This window comes from Rhinolophus sinicus, linkage group LG17 (genome assembly GCF_036562045.2).
Source record: "Rhinolophus sinicus isolate RSC01 linkage group LG17, ASM3656204v1, whole genome shotgun sequence".
Lineage (NCBI taxonomy): Eukaryota > Metazoa > Chordata > Mammalia > Chiroptera > Rhinolophidae > Rhinolophus > Rhinolophus sinicus.
This window is the reverse complement of record NC_133766.1, coordinates 16673085-16694981: the sequence shown is the minus strand read 5'-3', so window position 1 is coordinate 16694981 and position 21897 is coordinate 16673085. Positions and strand designations below refer to the sequence as shown.

General features: G+C 34.9%; 1 protein-coding gene across 3 annotated transcripts in view; it reads left to right on the top strand.

Annotated features, from left to right (window-relative positions):
• The window catches only part of RPS6KC1 (ribosomal protein S6 kinase C1), a 141408-nt gene that overhangs the window by 33884 nt on the left and 85627 nt on the right, over positions 1 to 21897 (top strand). For all 3 annotated transcript variants that reach the window (XM_074322170.1, XM_074322171.1, XM_074322173.1), the window contains exons 6-7: positions 2867 to 2960; positions 14656 to 15018. In XM_074322170.1, the coding sequence (XP_074178271.1) occupies positions 2867 to 2960; positions 14656 to 15018 (457 nt within the window). The remainder of the gene's footprint in view (positions 1 to 2866; positions 2961 to 14655; positions 15019 to 21897) is intronic.

The window sequence follows — 21897 nt, the reverse complement described above, 5'->3', positions numbered from 1 at the left end:
TGGATAGTATAGCAACTCTGAATTCTGATTTTTTCCCCCTGAGGGTTGTTTCCATTGTTTTGTTAGTGTGTTTAGTAACATGTCTGTACTAAATCTGTGGAGTCTGTTTAATGTGTAGTATGTGACTGCTGTTATGCTCAGTTTTTAGTTTTTATTGTATTTTTAATCCTAACTTAGCAGGAATTAGCCTTGTATCATTATAGCTTAGTGGTCAAACAGTGTTTGGTTTTGGTTTGTACTTATATACTTTATTCCATTGTATGCTTCTCCCTTATGCTGATAGCATGTTTTCAAAGTTCAAGCAATTTTTAAAATTTGCTCTGGGTTTTACTTTCCTTTGGGATCTCTTGCATTTCCTCTGTGCGTGTTACCATCTCATGGCTTGCCAGGGATTTGTAGGTAGCTTGATCCCTCTGTGGTCTCTCCTGCATGGGTGATAAAGAGTTTATTAAGAACCCCGGTGGCTGTCTTATTTTCTGGATTTTCCTGGTAAATGTCTGGCTAATGTGCTGGTCCTTTGCTTGCCACAGCTTCATGCTTGCTGAGCCACTGTTCCTTGCCATTTGTTTGGCACCGAGATCACTACTATTACTGATAATGCTGTTTGGGGTGGATTTTTTTTCTTTCTGTGCTTCAATCAAAATTACGCCAGCTTCTTCTGTAAGGGAATCTGCTGGTTTTCAAGGCTTGCCTTGCCCTTGTATAATTACCATGGTAACACAGCTGGGATGGAAGGTGGAACAACCCCAGGCAAGAATACCACAGATTCCCACAGTTTTTACCTGTGGTTTTGCGGTTTTTCATGAGTAACCACTTCTTCATTTGTTTTATGTTTTTGGACAATTTCCATAGCTCTCAAATCGTTTTGACAGATTTTTTTCAAGTTATATTGCCTTTTGGGGAGAGCATTTGCTGATCTACTTATTCACTTATTCTACCGTACCCGAACTCCTTCCTTCCCTGATAGGTTGACTTTTCATTAACAAAAACTTTGAGATGCTATGTAAGAAGAGGTGTTTGTGTTTTTTTTTTTAACTGCATAATCAGGAATACCAAAAGGTAAATGTTTTTGAACTAGAGATTTAAAATAGAATTGTGGCATATTTTCCTACTATTTCCCTTGAGTTCCTATAGAACAGTTTTTATTGTTTAATTAAAGAGTTATTCTTTATTTTGTATAATATTGTTTATTTCTTTATAATTTTGTATAATATTGTTTTTAAATTAAGTAAATAAAATTTCTTTAGGATTATGAACTAAAACATTTTTCATTCTTTTTTTTTTCATTTTTCATTCTTTTTTTTATTTTCTCTTACAAGCAGATCTTATATTAACCAATAATAATAATAACAAAAAATTATTGAGTGCTTACATTGTTGTAAACACTTTACATGTATGAACTCTTTTAGTCCTAACAACTCCTTGAATTACTCATAAGCATCATTTCCATTTTATAAGTAGGGAACTTCAAGTCACTATACACCTGGTGGTGGAATAGTTGAAAAGCACTTTCTGTTAAATGAGATTGTAAATAGAATCAAGTTTATTAAAATTCTTAAGAATATTTGCATATTTTCTTAAAATTTGGTTTGGATGATGTTCAAAGGATGGCTTAGTCTAGAATAGATATTCCTTTTTGGAGAAACATTCATTTCTAAGCTATGGTTTGAATATTTTAATAAATAAATAGAATAAAGTAATATAAATTCTTGTTTCTAAAGAATTGTTTTTAAAGTCTCAGTCCAGTTAACTCTCTAAGTATTACAATTTTGTAATTTGAGAAGGACCATTTCAAATTTCTATTTCTTAAAGATAAGCTGGCAGGGAGACTTTTAATTAGGTAAAGATAGTTATTGAATTCTTTGTGCTGATGAGAAGAGGAAATAGGAGTCTTGTATTTTTCTGGGGTTTTGTTATCCTGGAAGTCGTGTTTGGGGGCATAAAACTGTTGGTGGAAGGTAGAAGAAAAGGTGTTAAGGAGCAGAAGAGCTATTCTTTTAATTAATTGTAATTATTAAGGATTATAAATTCATATTTTCATGATTGGGTCAGTGCATAAAATCACAGCACAAAATCTCACCACTACCGTTTGGCTGATAATAGCATTCTCTAGTTTCACGTAAGCAAGAGAAAATAGTCTTTTGAGGCCTTAATTTTCAAATCTAATTGTAGTTTAAAATGGTGGTCACATTGAGAAATAGATTTTATATTTATTAAAAATGTGTCTCTTTAATAAAAATATCTTAAATTTATTTAGCTTTACTTGCATTGTATTTAAGTGGTTTTCAAATTCAGGTCACTTCTGGAATCTCTTGAGGTGCTGTGTGATATAGTAATAGTTTTTAATTTGACAAAATTAAATGCTTCCCTAATGGAATCCATTTATCACTAGTTAAAATGACCAGTCATTAAGGATTGTGAACAATATCCTTTAACTGGTGGGTGTTTTCTTTCTCTACATTTTTTAATGAATACTTTTGAAAGATTTTTAAAAATAATGCTTTTATAAAAAGCCATGTATTATTTAAAAAATGGTAATATTCCTATTGAATTTTTAAATAATAGACTATTTTTTAGAGCAGTTTAGGTTTATAGAAAAATTGTGCAGAAAGTGTAGCATTTTCCCATATATCCCCCTTCTCCCTCAGACTTTCTATTAACATCTTGCATTTGTGTGGTACATTTGTTACAATTGATGAACCAATATTGATATTCCTATTGAATTTTTAAAACAATTGTGATCTAGTTTAATAGATAAATAGTTTTTGTAATCCTTATACATACTCAGTTAAGTATTGTTCATTTATCACTGATTTTTTTTAATACTCCTATTGACAGTGAAACATAATTACTCTGATCTTTTCAGGGTGGAATAATTAATGATGGTTCTGAATTGATCGGTCCTGTTGAAGCTTACTCGGATTCCCTCACCGATAGCTTTCCTGAGTGTAGTACAGAAGGTAAGAGATTTTTTTTCTTTTTTCATTTCAATAGTTTTGATTACAGAAGACTATAAACCTTATTTGCATTGCAAAAAAAATGAATATAGGAATTTGAGAGTATTTCATTAATTCTAGGATGCTGTCTTTTTCTTCATATTTATTGTAACGTCACTGGTACTGGGTGCATGATATTGGGTTGATGCTATCTTGCATTTAATTGACAGCTTTTTTCTTTCTTAGTGATATAATCGTTCCTCCTACAGCTAATGGCATCTTAGATTTGATGAAATGTGGTACAATGAGCGTTAAAAATTTGTTTTCTCTAGAATAAGAATGCCTTACTTAAGTTTACTTAGCAGCATCTGACTTTTAGACAATTAATTTCAAGATTGACTTTAAAAGTGTAGTCATGTACCCAAAGAATGAACCTAAGGCAGTTTTAGTGTTTTTGATATGTTTTATAATAAATAACATGAGCCTAAACCAAAGCAATTTTTGTACTTTTAATCACTTTCATTCAGGAATGCTTATTCTTTTGTTTTATTCCTCTGTTAATTCATCCTTGAATTTTTATGAAGATTTAAAATACATATGTTTTGGTTTTTGGATTTCCTTAGCTAGTTTTCTTCCAGGGAAAACTTTGGAATTAAAAAAAGAAGATTTGGGGACATTGGATGGGGCGAGTCTTTAAAAATAGGTAGATTTGTTTGATTTGGCTTAAGTTTGATTTATATAAAAGTAAAATTACAGATTAGATAGTATTTCTTGATCTCTTTCATACATAAGAGTTTATGGCAGAGGAGCATGCTTTAAACTAACATGGGTGGTAGCCATAATTTCATTGTAGTGATGTTTTTGTGTGGGGATATATATTGATTTCCCACATCAGTAGACATATTGATGTAGATCTATTGCAGTAAAGTCCCATCTTGATTTGATGGGAGCAACAAGTTCCCATCCATTATGTAGGCTCATGCATTTAAAATACGTTTTTCTTTTGGTACCGCCATATTGAGAAGTGATTAACTTTTCTTGTTTTTCATGGTGGCTCCTGTTAACTTGAAAGCAAAGTCCATTAACTTATACTTCGTGTTCGGAGTAATGTATGGGGACCTCAGGCCCAGGGGTCTCCATTGAATCCGCAGTACCTTTGACTCCATCCTGAATCAGCCAAGGTCATAGAAAAACATTGTTCACAGTAATTTTACTTTACAGTCCATCATGTTTTTTGGAAAAAATATATCCATTCTCCGCGATCTGTTTTGATCTGAGATCCTTACTAAAGTTTGGAAAATTTAGTGCCTTCTTGGGATCCCAATGTGATCTCTCTTTCTAGAACTAGTTTCCTTGGGAAGTAACGTATCTGGGATAACCTGATCTGGCTGTTGTCTTAGAGATACCCTACTCCTGAGAAAGAGGCAGAGTGTGTTTACTGCCCATAAAACGTGCTGATTTGGTGACGTCCAATAGAGGACACATGGGAGAGGTAGAAGTATTTCTAGGAGAGTATTCAATGAGGAGCTCTTAGAAATTGCAGAATATTTCTTTTCTCTTTTTGTTTTTTGATACTGGACTTGAAGGTTGTGTGATTTGGGAATGGTTATGTTCTTTTGCTATCCATTATAAGCTTTCATTACTAGGTGGGAGTCAGCCACGGTGAGATAAGGGTGTTTCGGGGGCCTGTTGTAGTGCAGGGTAATCATGGATGGGAGCACCGTAGAGGTCGTCTGTCTTTGCCGTAGTGTAGGGGGAAGAGGAGGAGCTTTACTAGGAGGAAGGCTGTGCTTAGGGTGGTGTCCTAGAGGATGCAGAGCTGTTCTACGTGAAAAGGTGGCTGTATTAGTGTTAAAGGAAATATAACCTAAAGCTGGGGTGAGTTAGTAATTTATTGTCCAATCTGGGACACTTCCGAGAATTAAATAAGAGCCCTTTAATAAGTACAAGCAGATACCAAGCATCAACCAGGACTGCCTTGGCAAACTGGGCATTATGGGCCACCTCCGTAAAGCAGTTGTTTCAGAGTTTACAAGGTGGGTTTTCCTTGGAAGACTTTCTCTTTTAGGAATATGCTTTTATCAGAGAAATTGGGGGCAACACTTTTGTTAAAACACAGGAAAAGACTTATGAATCCTAGAAGTAATGTTGACATTTTATCCTTTCAGGACATAGTTTAGTTTTCCAGCTATGTTATCATCTCTAAAATACACTGTGATCCATGAAGAATGAAAAACGTGGAACTGGAAATACTGTTAATGCTTATGTTTTTTACCCCCTTTGTTTACAAAAAGCCTTTATGCTTGGCTAATTAATCCTGCTGAAAGACACCTTGTTGACAGATACAGATTGGAGTGTTAGACAGCTTGCAAATTCATTGCTGTTTGAGAGGGGAAATGACTTTTAAATATCATGAGATTGTCTGGCAGACTGGGCAATGTAAGATTTACTTTCGTACCAAAAGGTCTGCAAACCCCAGAGACAACCAAGGGAGAGGGCCTCTAGTAGCAAGAGCAGGAAAGCCGGCAGCCAGCCAAGCCCCACAGGTATGCAGTGAAATGGAGGGTTATAGAGGGATTGTGGTTGGCAAATGCTGTGGTTTGGGTATAGAGCCAAAATGCGAGGAGGTGATTCATTCTATAACAACTCCTTTGGGTGTAGTATTTTACATGGTGTTTTGAAGGTAGATTCAGTTTTCATACTTGTGAATTAGTTTGCTAGTGGAATGAACCAGAAGGGCAAATTTTAATATACAGTCTGCTGTTTCAAGGTCCTTATACCTGTTTCAAGGTAGAATTATTATAGAATGATGCGGGCAAGTAAATCACCTCTCAGAGAACAGATGTAGAGGCTAAGTGATCATTATTTTTATTAGAACCATAAAAATGCAGTAAGTTTTAAGTTACGTTGAAAAAAAGTTTTCTGAGGAAAACATAAAGACCTGGATTAGTGGTTTAAAAAAAATTATTTTATAGTACAATGGGATAGACGCAGGGGTGTCCAAACTTTTTTCAATGTTTTTCACCAAGGGCCATATGCGGTAAAATACACAAACAGCTGGGCAACTCACTCGAGGTAAAGTACGTGTTGCCTCATCTGGTTTATTTAAGTCAACTAAATATATTTTTGGAATTTGCAGCGGGCCAATTAAAAATGGATTGCAGGCCGCAGTTGGCCCGCGGGCTGCAGTTTGGACACCCCTGGGTTAGAGGAAACCCCCTTAAGATTTCATAAAACCAATAGTTTGGTGATTAACTAGTAAATATATTTTATCTAATATGAAATTATAAAGTTATTCGGTAGGTCTTTAGATAAAAAGTTAATATTGTTTTGTGATTTTAAAATGAAATGCTGGTTACTCTTGATCTCCTTTGTTCAGAAAAATTAAGCTATATATTTTCTCAAAGATGAAAGGTTTAATTGATTGTTAACATCTTATTTCCTCTTTAAACTTCCATCTTTTGTTGGATTAAACTTAGCCATGAAGTTACTATGACATTTGTGGAACCCTGGCCAAAACAATGCCTGAGAATTGAGCTTCTTGACATATTTCTCTCATCTGTTGGTCTGTTTGAAGGATGTAGGTTGCTTTACTGCCATGCTGGCCTTGATATTGGAGACTTTGATGTTGGTATAGTCTCATCTGGTAACCTGTGTCATTTCCTTTTTCTAATACATTACTTCCTTCGCAGTTTTGGGAGGGACATTTTCCATGTGTATGTAACCAATAAGAATAATTAGGGGATCATGACCACAAATACAAATTGAGAGATCAACTTCTTAATATGAAGTAGATCTCAAGAGTGAATATTCTTATGAGTCTTCTGGAGTAGCCATATCTGTCTTTTTATTTTGGCCTGTAAATTGTGGGTTAGGAGCTCCTAAGTGCTCATTTAAATAATTATAGTCTCCACGAAGGATTTATTATTAAGCTTTCTTGAACTAATCGTTTTAAAATAGATGAGATGTACATCTTGAGCATCTGTTGCTGGTCTACGTAAGGGATCTCATAAAATCACATCCAGTCCGAGATTTGTGTATCTATATGATGGCAGGGTAATAATTTTTCCATTATGTATAATAGATAAGCATGAAAATTATAATTAATAAGTGTTAAATTGAATAATGTTGATTATATTATATTGGGGGGACTAATTGGAAAGGTATGTAGTTATTTAAGTTTGAAAAAAGTTATTTGGTGTCAAAATACCTTTTATTATATTTTCTTTCACTGTTTATTGTTTATTATTTTTGTTTAGTTGATGTAAAGTTGATGCTTTGAGGCAGGGTTATTTTAAAAAGGAATATTCTTCAGTTGATTGGATGCTTAATAACTTAAATCTATTTTTAAGACAAACTTAAAATCTGCACTACATGGTATTGTGTAAGTTGACAAAATACAGCAAGTCTAATTAAAAGTAATTTAAATTTAAGTAGAATTTGTAGTAAATGTCCACTAGGTGGCACCACGAGAACTCTAAATCTTGTTACTGGGATTAGTCTAGGCCCTCTATTTTAAAGTATGCTTATTTAGTTTGAAGTTCTTTTTTTCTCTTCAGGGCTTATCTTGTTAACTTTTATTCACTGCCCCTTATTAGTTAAATTTTCTTTGGTCGGGAGCTTAAAATAAATGTGAAAAAAAGAACAGCTCATTGTTCTCAAGATAAACACAAATGAGAATGTGTCATTGTGTGTATTTGTGCATGTAAAACAAATGATACACATTACAAATATTGACTCTTAAAAACCCAAGCGCTATTGAGATAATGTTGAATAGGACTTTAGGCGTTGGGTGAGGCAAATAAAAACTCAAGATATTAGTATGTTGTAGGAATGGATTTGAGAATAGAAGGAACATCAGGGATGATATAGATAAATCCCTTATTTTGCAATTATTATTTTTTAATTTTTTAATTATTATTATTATTTTAATATTTTATTGGGGAAGGGGAACAGGACTTTATTGGGGAACAGTGTGTATTTCCAGGACTTTCTTCCAAGTCAAGTTGTTGTCCTTTCAATCTTAGTTGTGGAGGATGCCATTCAGCTTCAAGTTGTCCTTTCAGTCTTAGTTGTGGAGGGCGCAGCTCAGCTCCAGGTCCAGTTGCCGTTGCTAGTTGCAGGGGCGCAGCCCACCATCCCTTGTGGGAGTTGAACTGGCAACCTTGTGGTTGAGAGGATGCGCTCCAACCAACTGAGCCATCTGGGAGCTCAGTGGCAGCTCAGCTCAAGGTGCCATATTCAATCTTTAGTTGCAGGGGGCACTGCCCACCATCCCTTGCGGGACTCGAGGAGTTGAACTGGCAGCCTTGTGGTTGAGAGTCCGCGCTCCAACCAACCGAGCCATCCGTGAGGCAGCTCAGCTCAAGGTGCCGTGTTCAATCTTAGTTGCAGAGGGCGGAGCCCACCATCCCTTGCGGGACTCGAGGAGTTGAACCAGCAACGTTGTGGTTGAGAGCCCCCTGGCCCATGTGGGAATCGAACCAGCAGCTTTCGGAGTTAGGAGCATGGAGCTTTAACCGCCTGAGCCACTGGGCCGGCCCCTATTATTTTTTCTTGTCCTGCTTTTTTTTTTTATTGTGGAGCAGAAATAATTTTAATGAAATGAGAAATATTTGCACTATGTTTCATTCTCCAAAGCAAGTACTGGATACAATTCATTTTTGAGGGTGAAGAGGTTTGTAAATTCCTTTTTACGAAATTGTTACTGACCCTTCTGGGTCAGGGACCCAATCCAAGGTCCGTCTGCTCAGTACTGGTCTCACCAATAGAACAAGACTGATTTCGGTAAAACTGAGTAGAAACTTTACTTTTTGATCAGGAAATGAGAAGGGTGAGCTCACGCTGTAAGGGTACCTTCTCCCGTATTTTACAATTAAGATTGGAATTTCCGAGAGGTTTAGTACACCTTGTGCTTAAGGCAGTCAAGGTACTCTGGGTGTTTAATAGCAATGACAGAACTGTGTTTTGTGAAATGAAGAGTTTTAACTTTATCAAGAGGAAGACAGCGGGAATACATACTATTTGGTATAGAAAGCTCAGTGTGAACTGCTTGTGTGCTGGTAACAAACAGGTGTGATTTGCAGAGAAGTTTATGGAGAGTAGCAGCATAAAAAGTTCATTAGGTAGAAAGGGAAGCCAACTCATAGATCTTTGTTGTTCATGATACGATAACAGTATTAGGGTTATAATTGTGATGAATGTGTTGTTTTCTGAGCTCATTCTGGTTTTCACTAGACATACACTAGATATTCTGATGCTCTTTTCATAAAATTTCAAGGGTGAAGCACAGACAGGTCTCAGGGATGTTATAAAAAGGTGAAACATCAAAGGAATGGTTCCTTTAGGAACAATAGCTATTAATAAATCATGAGTTGGTAATCAAGTTCAAGAATCTTAACTAGTATTAGAATCTTAACTAGTATTAGAATCTTAACTAGTTTTAGATTTAGGTATTCACTTAAAATCATATTTATAAGGGCTTGTTTTTTAATGGAGATTGGTATGTATTTCTTCTATCTCAGGGTGACCTTTGTTCTGCTGGCTAGATATCTTGCTTTGTGTATGAAGCATGAGTCATTGCTACTAGGAAAAGTAGAAATTCCCTTTCGTTGACTGTGGCAATATTTGAACCTCAGGGCTCAGTGAAAGCTATCAGCTAATAATAATGAGGCCATGTACTTTATATATAGTCGACCATGAGAGACCACCTGTTGTTCTAAAGAAAACTGGTATCTTTTTGCAGACGGTCTTCAAATACAGATTTCTGATAGTTTGTAGTATAAAGATTTATTCTGTGGCAACTCAACCTTTTCCCCTGGTGCCTGTCTTTGAGAGGTGGTGTCCTAGACAGATTGCACTATACTGCCTTACTCTGAGCAGTTCAAAGCACAGAAGGTGAGGGTAGGAGGTGAACTGGGAGGCTAAATAAACCCCTCGTGTCTGTAGCTGCTTTTTAACCAGTCACCTGGGGCCCTCTAATAGCCCCGAGACTTGAATCTCTGTGAAATGAATCTGGAGGCAGAACGCTTTCATAGAACCTTTGACTCCCGACCCCACCCCCCTGCCCTCATCCCTTCCAAAAAAGGCTTAGGTTTTTGACTTGATGGCATTGGTGAAGGATGGACCTTTTACTCTCCTGATCACCTAGAGGGCCCTTTTATACCGTGTTTCCCTGAAAATAAGACCGGGTCTTATATTAATATTTGCTCCAAAGGATGATTTGGGTTTATGTTCAGGGGATGTCATCCTGAAAATCATGCTAGGACTTATTTTCCGGTTAGGTTTTATTTTCCGGGGAAATACCGTACTTGGATTGACTTCAGGTTGGTTTAACTTTTGACAAATAGTGTCTACTGTCAGTTGTTGCTTTGCCTTATCCACAGTTTTCTTCCTACTCACCTTAATGAAAACCTCTTACTTGTTTGTTGCTCCCTATATTTTACTTGTTAACTCTCTTTCTGGGTTATAGAGAGCTAGTCTCTATTTCATGTGGTATTTATGAGTATGTAGCTTTGTATAAAACAGGTTGAATGATAGTACTGTGATTTTAAGGAATTGAGCAAGCACTGTATTAAGTAGATATATTAAAGATATTAGAGGAATAAACTAGTTACTGAATGTTTAAATAGATATTATTTATTGCTGTGGTGGTGAAGGGGCTATTATTCTTGAGCTGTTCGGGGAGTACTTCATTGAGAAGACGGGAATTTAGAAATTCCTTAAATATGGAAGAGAATGATATCAAGAACTCTAGAAAAGATGATTAGTTGTATACGGTTGAGATATGATAGGGTTAGGCTTTTTAGGTATAGGAGGGAACATCTTAAGAGGAGAATTGAAGAAGATAGGCAAACAAGTGTCAGGAGTTAGTCTGCTTTAAACAAATCTGTCTTTATAATCATTTCTGTCTTCTAAGTCAGGAATTCTTCGCACGGGCTGCTCGATAATTCATACAGGCTTGTATTCTGTAAATGATATTGGTATAACATATCTTTATTTTCAGGTTCTCAATTTTAGTCTTTTTTGTATCTCCTTTGATATCCTTCATGTACAGAGCCTTAAGGGCTTGTCATACACGTGCAAGGAATGTAAGAGTCAGCTGTAATCCTGCCATACAGAGAAAATTACTTTTAGTGTTTAGTGTACTTTTCTAACCTTTTTTTCTGTGTTTGTGTTTTTAAATTAGAATTATTGTATGTGTGTGTGTGTGTGTACACATATATATACACACACACACACCTATATAGTACTTTGCAGTTTGTTGTCTTTGCATAATAGGTCACGAATACTTTAGCGTTAAACATTCTTCTATAACATTTTTAATAGCTGTATATAGGGATGAACCATATTCTTCTATTGTTAGAAATTTATTTAAAAATTCTCACTAATTTTTGTGGGGGATAGTCTTATATTTAAATCTTTTTTCACATCTCTGGTTGTTTTGGTATAAATTGCTGAATTTCTGGGTCCAATATATAAGCGTTTTTTGGCATCTGATATGTATTGCCAAATTGTCCTCCAAAAAAGTTAAACCAGAAGAAGTTTTTTTGTTTACCTTTGCTTCTCCCACTTAGGGTAAAAAAAATTCCTCTTCCCAACCTGCTTGTTTTGACTTGCTTGCTTACTTTGAAAGATTTTTCCTTTAGAATTACAAAGAAATTGAAAAGGAAACAATTTGTATAGAATATTTATTTATTTACTATTTTATTGTACTGTCTGACTTTCTCCGTAGGTATTTTGATGACCTTAATTTTTTTGATCTCGTTTCATTTAATCATGATTTCCTTTGCTAATAAAATAAAGTTGGAAAGGTAAGAGGAAACGTAACTATGACACTAGATTTTTGTTGTCAAAAGCCAAGAAACTGAGTATACATAATTTTACCCTCTTGCCCTTAGCTGTTATTGTTAGAAAGGAACATCAGGCAAAGCATGAAACAGCACAATGCGATAGGCATTGTGGGTTATAGTGACAAGACACAGGACAGCCGACGAAAGATCCATAACAGCATTTCCTTTCTGTGATTAGCCGCATAAACGAGGACCTTTCTTTTACATTTTGTCCATTTGTTTATTCATTTCAAGGGGCTAGGTTATATAAAGGCATCATTTAAGGACATAAATTTGCATTGAAGTACATAAAATATTTAAAATTTATTTAAAAACTTTTATAAAGTTAATATATTTCTCAGAACAGTAGATAATTTTGTATGTTGTTGTAAAAGATTTTGATTTTGAAGTACTGTCTGTATAATTGAAATGTCAAAGAATTGAAAAGAGTTCTACTAGGTCCAATGGATCTCATCTGAGATTGTGCATTTAATGAAATCTGTTCCTTTTAAGAAACAAAATTGGATTTATCTATCTGTCTCTTTTATTGAGGTATAATTGACAATACCGCATTATATTAGTTTCAGGTATACAACATAATGATTGAATATTTGTGTACACAATTGATCTGTGAACAACACAGGTTTGAACTACTTGGGTCCACTTACATGCAATTTTTTTTCATGTAAATATACATTTGGCCCTTCGTATCCCCAGGTTTTGCATCCACGAATTCAACCAACTGTGGGTTGAAAACAGTATTTTCTATCTGTGGTTGGGACTCTATGGGTGTGGAGGACGCACTGTTTGCACTCTTTGCACTGTTCTGTACCATTTTATATAAGGGACTTGAGCATCCCTGGATTTTAGTATCCGTAGGGGGTCTTGGAATTAACCCCCTGTGGCTACTGAGGGACTGCAGGTAAGTTTTTAGGAAGTCATAAGTTCTATGCCACTTTGAGTTACTTAATAGTGTTATTATGCAGGCCTTTAAATGTGGAACAGTGAATGCATATAAAGCATAATATAACTCATTAAATTATAACTATTGTAGCAATTATATAATAATTATTTAACTATTAGACAATGTATCCTCACAGGTGTGCTTTTAGCTCATTGTCTATATCTGCAAAATGTATGTCACTTAGTTTCCTTTTTTAAGAACTAAGTTTTCCAATACTTAAAGAATTTCCTGGTTTGATTGTTCTAATGTGTTGTTTTGGATGATATTGTAATAATGAAATTTGTCACCATTTGGAAGGTCAGTGTAAGTCAGGGACCAGTATTTGATTTTTCTAAAAATAAATTTTATTGGGGACTATTGGGGAACAGTGTGTTTCTCCAGGGCCCATCATCTCCAAGTAGTTGTCCTTCAATCTAGGTGGAGGGCACAGCTTACTGGCCCATGTGGGAATTGAACCAGCAACCGTGTTGTTCAGCGCTTGCGCTCTAACCAACTGAGCCATCCAGCCGCCCCCGGGAACCAGTATTTTCAAAATGACCAATGTGTGGTGTTACAAACTCATGATGGATAAAAAGATCCATTCAGTGTGCAAGACAGACCAATGGATTTGAATGTAACAGAAATAGAAATTTCATTGTTAGGAACTTATATTTTACATGGTAACCTTAAGAAACTACCACTTGTCAAGTTTTGGTGTAGTATCAAAAAACAATATCCACAATTATTTAAAAAGGCTACTAAAATATTTACCGCATTTTCAATTACATATACATGTGACATTTTATTCAAATTTTTCAGTTACAACATACGACAACAGATTGAGTGCAGAATCAGATATGAGAAACTGGTCATCTTCTGTTAACAATATTTGCAGAAATGTAACAGTGCCACTTCTCTCACTAAATATTTTTTGTTTTGGATAATATAGTTATTGTTTAATAAAAGCTATGTTAATATGTAATGGGCTTTAATGTTTAATTAAAACATTTTCAGTCTGTTTTCTAAATATCAAGATTGGTAACTATTCACAGACATAATCCTCATAAACAGAATCTCTTTGAGGTCCTCAGTCATTTTAAGAATGTAAAGGGAGGTTCTAATACCAAAAAGTGTAATAACTGTTATTGTAGATCACGCTCATTTACTATGAAGTCAGTTACATGAAATAAAAGGAGTAATTTTCATTGCTATATATTTTAATAGCACCTATTCATTTTCTGTTAGAAAATTAAGATGCAAATACAGACCCAAACTTTCTCCAAAAGCTGTGAAAGAGACTGAAACAAAAAATTCTGAAAATTCAATTCTTAAAAAAAAACTAAATGACGTACATTTTGCAGATATAGATGGTGACCTAAAAACACACCTGTGAGGATACATCGTCTAATAGTTAAATAATTATTATATAATTGCTACAATAGTTATGATTTAATGATAGTATATTATGTTTTATACGCATTAACTCTGTTCCTCATTTAAAGGCCTGCATGATAACACTATTAAGTAACTTGCTGTTGGTCACACAGTAAGTTTTAAGAGCTGGGTTTCAAGGATTTCTTTTTGTCTTCTCTAAAGCTTACTCTTTTTTCTTTATCATGTTCACAGCAGCTGTGTGTACAAGTTTCAGCTTTCTATAAATGGTTTACAAGATCTTGTTGTAAGAGTTGTTTTTGACGAGGCCAGATAAAGACCTTTCTTCAGTTTTAGTTTGATAATTAAGGCAAGAAGATGGTCTTCCAGAGCTTTAGAGAAACAGTGCAAAATGAACTAAGCTGAAACAATTTGCTAGACACTGACTTCCGTCAGTAAATTACAGCCTTCCTAATTGACTTGGATAGTTGAAAAAATGAATAGGCAGCATGATTGTATTCTTTAGGCTAGTTCTCAATTTAATATCTATTTACTGTTGTCATCACATTTCCAGGTTTCTCCAGTGACAGTGATCTGATATCTCTTACTGTTGACGTGGAATCTGTTGCTGAGTTAGATGATGGAATGGCTTCCAATCAGAATTCTCCCAGTAGAACTTTTGGTCTCAATCTTTCTTCGGATCCTTCAGCACTAGGGGCTGTTGCTTCTGACAGTGAGCAGAACAAAGCAGAAGAAGAACGGGAAAATCGTAGCCTCTTTCCTGGCAGTTTAAAAGCCAAGCTTGGCAAGAGAGATTATTTGGAGAAAGCAGGAGAATTAATAAAACTGGCTTTAAAAAAGGAAGAAGAAGATGACTATGAAGCTGCTTCTGATTTTTACAGGAAGGGAGTTGATTTACTCCTAGAAGGTGTTCAAGGTACAATTTTATCTGTATTAATGTTTTAGCATGTTCTTATGTTGGTACCTGGGGAAAAAATGTATACATGTAACTATATCGTGTATAATCCTATGTAAAAACAAGACTGAAAATGAGAAATGACTGAAGATTAAATGACCTAAATATGGTTATATGCTTTTAGTTGCACGGCAGTAGCAGGGATACTTAACTTTCTACTTTGATCAATTAATCAACAAAAACAGGATGTAAAAATAAATCAAGTTTCCACGTCTTATATGAATAATAGTCTATTTTTTTCTGACATGACCAGTGTTCACCAGCCTTCAGCTCTCACAGGAGTGTTCACAGGGATTCTTTAGTGCATTTACTCAATGGCTTGAAGAGATGAGATGAAATGGGCTTTTAAACTAAGAGTGTAAAGGTTCTCGGCTTTGCCTACTGTTCTGTTCTTCGTTAGTTGCAGTAAATTCTCAGGTAATGAATGGTGGTGCTATGGGACATGAAGAGCGAATGTTTCTGCTGAATGTAAGAACTTACTTTTTTTTTTTCCTTCAAGCATCAATTTTTATTTTAATTTTTTGCCTTTTCCTTATCTAAACAGAGTGAAGCATGCTGCAGTTAGTTACATGACTTCCTGAACATAAGAATCAAAGGTTGATGGGAACTTCTTTCGAATGGTTTTCTTTCCAGAAAATTATCATTTTCACTGTTTGTGGTCTTTGACTTGTCAGGACCATTGAGATGACCACAATCTCCTGTATTTTTAACACTTTTTGTTGTTGTTATCTGCTGGTACTCCTTCCCTCACTATGCCTGGTGTCCTGTAGTCTAGAAGCCTTCTGCCTTCCTCTTCCTAGACTATAAACTTTCAGTCTTCGATTGTGGTGTAGAGATGAGTACTTGGCTGTGGGGAGTGGAAGAGGGAGTGTGTGTATTGGTGACCTAACTGCTTCTTAACTAATTTTGACTAATTTTCTTGTTTTTAATCCTTCACTCTCACTTTTAGGCAGCTTTCTTGAGTTTCCCGTCAGAAACCACTCATCCATCTTCTTTCCAGCTTCTAAAATTTTGTTACTGCTATCTTTTCTTTCAATCTCTTTGTCCTTGTGGGCTTTTGGCCTTAAAAATAATTCTTTTACAGCCATGTTCATGGAGTTTCAGAAGGGAGCATTTCTCATGGTTTGATACATAATTTTGATACAAATTTTTGTTTTTCAAATACTTTCATAAATCTTTTGGTTTTTTTGTTTGCTATTGGAGAATTCTGCTAAAGATCTACTCATTTTTCCGCGTCTTAACTTTCATTTTGGGTTGGGGGTTTAAAATAATTGTAAACTATCAGTTCTGATATTTTTTCTTTTTAGATAATTTTTGTGCTAAAACATCAGTAGTATTTAATTGACGTAGATATAACACATCAGTGTGATATCTTTTGTCTAAAAGTTATTTTCATTTCACCCTAGAACACTTCATAATGTTACCACTTGATGGCACCAGAAAAATAAAAATCTTTGCTTCAAAACGAGAATTATGGATGCACATCAGCAAATAACAAAAAATATATCATTTGAGTTACTTTGTAATTATGGTGAATATTTCTCCAGTAGAACTTGAAACCAAACCTCCTAGACCTCTATCTTAAGGAATGTTACCATTTAAACATATTTTTCCTATTTAATGTGTGCCTGTCTTTCTGAAACCACAATATCCATTCCTGCCCTGGATTGGGATTGGGTTTTGTTGTTAATGTGCCATCAAATCCAAAAAATTGTAATATACTAATTGCTTTTAGCCTTTTTGTGTTTATTCATAATGTGATCAATTTTTGTTCATACAAACTTTTGGAGCTATAATCACAGAATTTTAATTTTAACCAATATGTAAAATAACCTCTGTTTCAGTCCTTGTGGTTATACATTTAACTATATGTCAGATACAATGTCAGGGCAGTGTTTCTTGTCCATGGACTATATTTAAAAGTATACCAATCTCCTCTTAACAGACACGTGGGCATGGACGTTATTTAAAAACATTACCCCCCCAGTTTTAATGAGATATAATTGACATACAACATTGCATTAAAGGTGTACAACATAATGATTTGATACATGTTTATATTGTGAAATGATGACCGTAGGATAAGTTCAGTTAACATCCATTATCTCACATAGGTATACATTTATTCTTATGATGACCAACTTTTAAGATCTACTCTCTTAGCAACTTTAAAATACACAGTACGGTATTGATAACTATAGTCACCATGTTGCACATTACATCCCCAGAATGTACTAATCTTATAAATCGAAGTTTGTAACTTTTGACCACCTATTTTATCTACCCCCTACCCCCTGCCTCTGGCAACCACCAGTCTGCTTTCTTTTTCTATGAGTTCAGTTTTTTTTAGATTCTACGTACGAGATCATTTGGTATTTGTCTTTCTCTGACTTATTTCCCTTATAATGCCACCAGTGTCCATTTAAGCTGTTGCAAATGGCAGAATTTCCTTCATGTTTATGGTTGAATAATATTCCGTTATTTATGTGTGTGTGCACACCACATTTTCTTTATTCATTTATCTGTCGATGGATGTGTAGGTTGTTTTCTTGGCTATTGTAAATAACACTGCAATGAACATGGGAGTGCAGATACCTTGTCAAGATAGTGGTTTTGTTTCCTTTGGATATATACCTAGAAGAATTGCTGGATCATATGGTAATTCTATTTTAATTTTTTGAAGCACTGCCATACTGTTTTCCGTAGTGCCTGCACCAATTTACATTCCTGCCAATAGTGTATAAGAGTTCCCTTTTCTCATATCGTCTTAAATACTTATTTACCTTGTCTTTTGATGGTAGCCATTCTGACAGATGTGAGGTGATATCTCATTGTGGTTTGATGTGGATTCCCTGATGGTTAGTGATGTTAAGTACCTTTTCATGTACCTGTTGGGCATCTGTATGTCCTCTTTGGGAAAATGACTATTCAGTTCCTCTGCCCATTTTTTAATCAGATTGTTTTTGTGCTATTGAGTTGTGTGAGTTCTTTATGTGTTTTGGATACTAACCTCTTATGTATGATTTGCAAACATTTTCTCCCATTTACTAAGTTGCCTTTTCATTTTGTTGATGGTTTCCTTTACAGTGTAGAAGCTTTTTGGTTTGATGTAGTCCCACTTATTTATTTTTAGTTCTGTTGCCTTTGCTTTTGGTGTCAAATCCAAAAAGTTATTGCCAAGACCGATGTCAAGGAGCTTACCCCCTATGTTTTCTTCTGGGCGTTTGTGGTTTCAGGTCTTATATTCAAATCTTTAATTCATTTTGAATTGATTTTTGTGTACGGTGTAAGGTAGGGGTCCAGTGGCATTCTTTTGCATGTGGCTGTCAGTTTTTCCCAGCACCATTGTTTGAAGAGACTATCCTTTCCCTAGTGTATATTCCTGGCTCTTTTGTCATAAATTAATTGATCATATACGTGTGGGTTTATTTCTGAACTTTCTGTTTTGTTCCATTGATCAGTGTATCTGTTTTTACGCCAGTAGCATACTGTTTTGATTGCTATAGCTTTGTAATATAGTTTGAAATCAGGAAGTGTGATGCCTTCAGTTTTGTTGTTCTTTCTCAAGATTGCTTTAGCTATTTGGGTTCTTTTGTGATTCCATACAAATTTTAGGATTGTTTTTTCTACTAATGTGAAAAATGCTGTTGGAATTTTGATAGGAATTGCATTGAATTCATAGATTGCTTTGGGTAATATGGACATTTTTAACATTATTAATTCTTCCAACCCATGGTCATGGAATATCTCTCCATTTACTTTTGTCTTCTGTTTCTTTCATCCATGATTTGTAGTTTTCAGATCTTTCACCTCCTTGATTAAATTTATTCCTAGGTATTTAATTCTTTTTGATGCAATTATAAGTGGTATTATTTTTTAAAATTTCTTTCTGATAGTTTGTTTTTAGTATATAGAAACAAAATTGATTTTTGTGTATTGATTTTGTATCCTGCAACTTTACTGAATTCAATGATTAATTCTAACAGTTTTTTTGGGGGAATCTCTAGGGTTTTCTCTATGTAATATTATGTCACCTGCAAATAGAGACAGTTTTATTTCTTTCTTACTGACTTGGATGTCTTTTACTTCTATCTCTTGCCTACTTGCTCTGGCTGGGACGTCCAGTACTGTGTTGAATAAAATGGCGAAAGGGGGCATCCTTGTCTTGTTCTTCACCTTAGAGGAAAAGCTTGCAGCTTCTCACCATTGAGTGTGATGTTGAGTATTATGGACACTATTCTTTCATTTGGGGGAAATGTGAGCTGACTTGACATACATGAGCAAAAGAAAGATTTCCTTGGGGAAAGTTTGTTCTAGTGTGTCAGAACTGTTACTGAAACATCACCGTAACCAGTAATAGCAGTGAGTCATTTGAATTTAACTCTTGCTATAAGAATTGTTACCTGTGACCTTGGTTTGGATTGGGATGCTTTATAATAAAGTAATTATTTATGAATATCTGATAATCCAGAGGAAAAAATCTTCCAGAGCTAAGTAGGAGTGCTTTATACAGGGGTTCTTATGAGCTGGCAAATTTTGTTACTCTAAATAGTAACTATTCATCCTAACTATTCATCCTAAAGGAGTTGTTTGTAGATCTGATTAAGAGGGCTTGATATTTTTCTTACTTAACTAGTGTTTGCACAGCTGAGACTAGATGCAAAACACAATAGCAGATCTCTTTGCCCATCTAGCAGAGAAAAAGTATACCTGATAGTGGTAGCTTTGAATTCTCCTTTTGAACCTGACACTTTACTTATTCAATCTAGAAGTGGCTCTTGAAATTAAGGTACCGTCTACTCTTCTAAGTTCTCAAGTCTTTATGGATTTAAGAGAGAAAATCCAAGTCAAGGCTGAAGGAAACAGCTTGAATCTTTGAAGAGAATGTCTTAGTACATACCTTTTCATTTCTGTCTTGTTTATATATTTCTGTGAGTGGCTGACATGATTTACCTATATTCTCAGTGTGGATTTATAGGAATAATTGTGATAATGTCGAGTGGTAAATGGATGACATAAAGGTATTAATGAAATGTTTAAATAACAACAATTTATTATTTATCATATACCTGTCACTGTACAAGGGGTTTTTCCTAACGTTATTTTTAGTTCTCAGAACAAGCCTATCTGCTGAACTATGGCTCATCATACTGGGCTTTGTCTTAGGACACCAACATTTATAGGGTGTAGACATTTAATATAATGATTTTAAAAGCTGGACACCTAGTTAGCAAGAATAATTATTTAAAACAAGAAGCTACCAGATGGTGAGGATTATTAGTAACACCCATTTGGGAACTATGTTATGAACTGCAGCATTGTTTTGAGAGCTGCTTTTTTCTAGTATGTTCTAGGTGCCAATTTTTTTTTAGTGTGTTCTAGGTGCTGGTTTTCTCTGTAAGGTAGATACCGTAATCCCCATTTTACAGCTGGAGAAAACCAGGATTTACATAAAGCAAGCATTTGCTCACTGGCACAAGCCAGTAAGGGTTTCAGCCAGGATTTAAATCTGGATATTTTTGAGGTCAAATCTTGTCTTCTTTCCATAATGCCACGCTACTTCTCACACATCTCCCCTCTTAATTAGACTAGCTTTTTAAAATGGAGCAGCCACAAGTCTTTTCCAGTGTTAAATACTTTTAAACTGTATTTTGAGTGTTTATTCTTCTTCTTTCTACCCATTTGTTTGCTCATTCTGTCATCTGTCCATTCAGTTATTTACATATACCAAGGTATTGTGACAGTGAATACAGAATAGTTTTCTGTAAAAATATAAAATAGTGATGGTCCTTCAAAATGACAACCCCTCCCCTCCCCTGCATATTTTATGAACCTCAGAATGAAAAAGAGTTCCTGGATGTTCTCTCTCTCTCTCTCTCTCTCTTTCTCTCTCTCTCTCTCTCGCTTTTTTTATTTTTTTTTTGATAGTTTATATTTTTGACCAGTGAGACTATTTCTGATGTTATGACTCAACTAAGAGATGCAAACAATCTTCTGCAATTTTCATCCTGGTAAATGGTATAATAAGCAATATCAAGCCATTTTTTATTTACCCTGTCCCTGGGTACATGTGTGCTAGGTTCTCAGGGATGGCCAGACATACTGTAAAAACTGATTTAGTGTGCTGAGGTGCTGCATCATTCTGGGTCTCTTACTGGGTCTTGTCTATTCTTTTTTTTCCCATAATGAGAAATAAAATCCCCGGAGAAACCACAAACCCACATAGACGTCTAAGTATATGAAAAAGGCAGTAATGAGTCTGTGTTTGATAAAGGGAAGCAAGTCACAGTATTTCTTATTGCGGAATTTCAAAAGTGAAAATGTATAGCTTTAAAAATAAAATTAATTTAGCTTGTTTATGGTATTTTTTTTTAAACCACTTTATCTTTGAGGGAGTGCCCAGTTCAGTACAACATTTGGTATAGAATAAGGCTAACAAAACCAAATGCTGTATTTTTAATAGGCATTGGTGGTGTGATCTTCTTGCCTTCTAATGCATTGGCTCCTAGCTTTTTAAATTTATGCTCGCCTTTGACAACTTTGTTGTTCTTTTTCAATTTTGTTTTAACTATTTGCTCCCCTTATAACTCAATATAAATTTGAAAATCACCTTTTTTAAATTGAGATGTAAGTGACATATTTTTATTTTTTAAATTTATTTTTATTTTAATTTTTAAAGAAAATCATCTTTCTGCAAAAAAAGGCTGTTGGAATATTGATAGGGATTGTATTCAATCTAAATACATTTGGGGAGTATTGCCATTTAAACAATATTAATTAAGTCTTCTAATCGTGAACACAGAATGTGCCTTCTTCCATCTTCAAGGCCCACCATGTTGT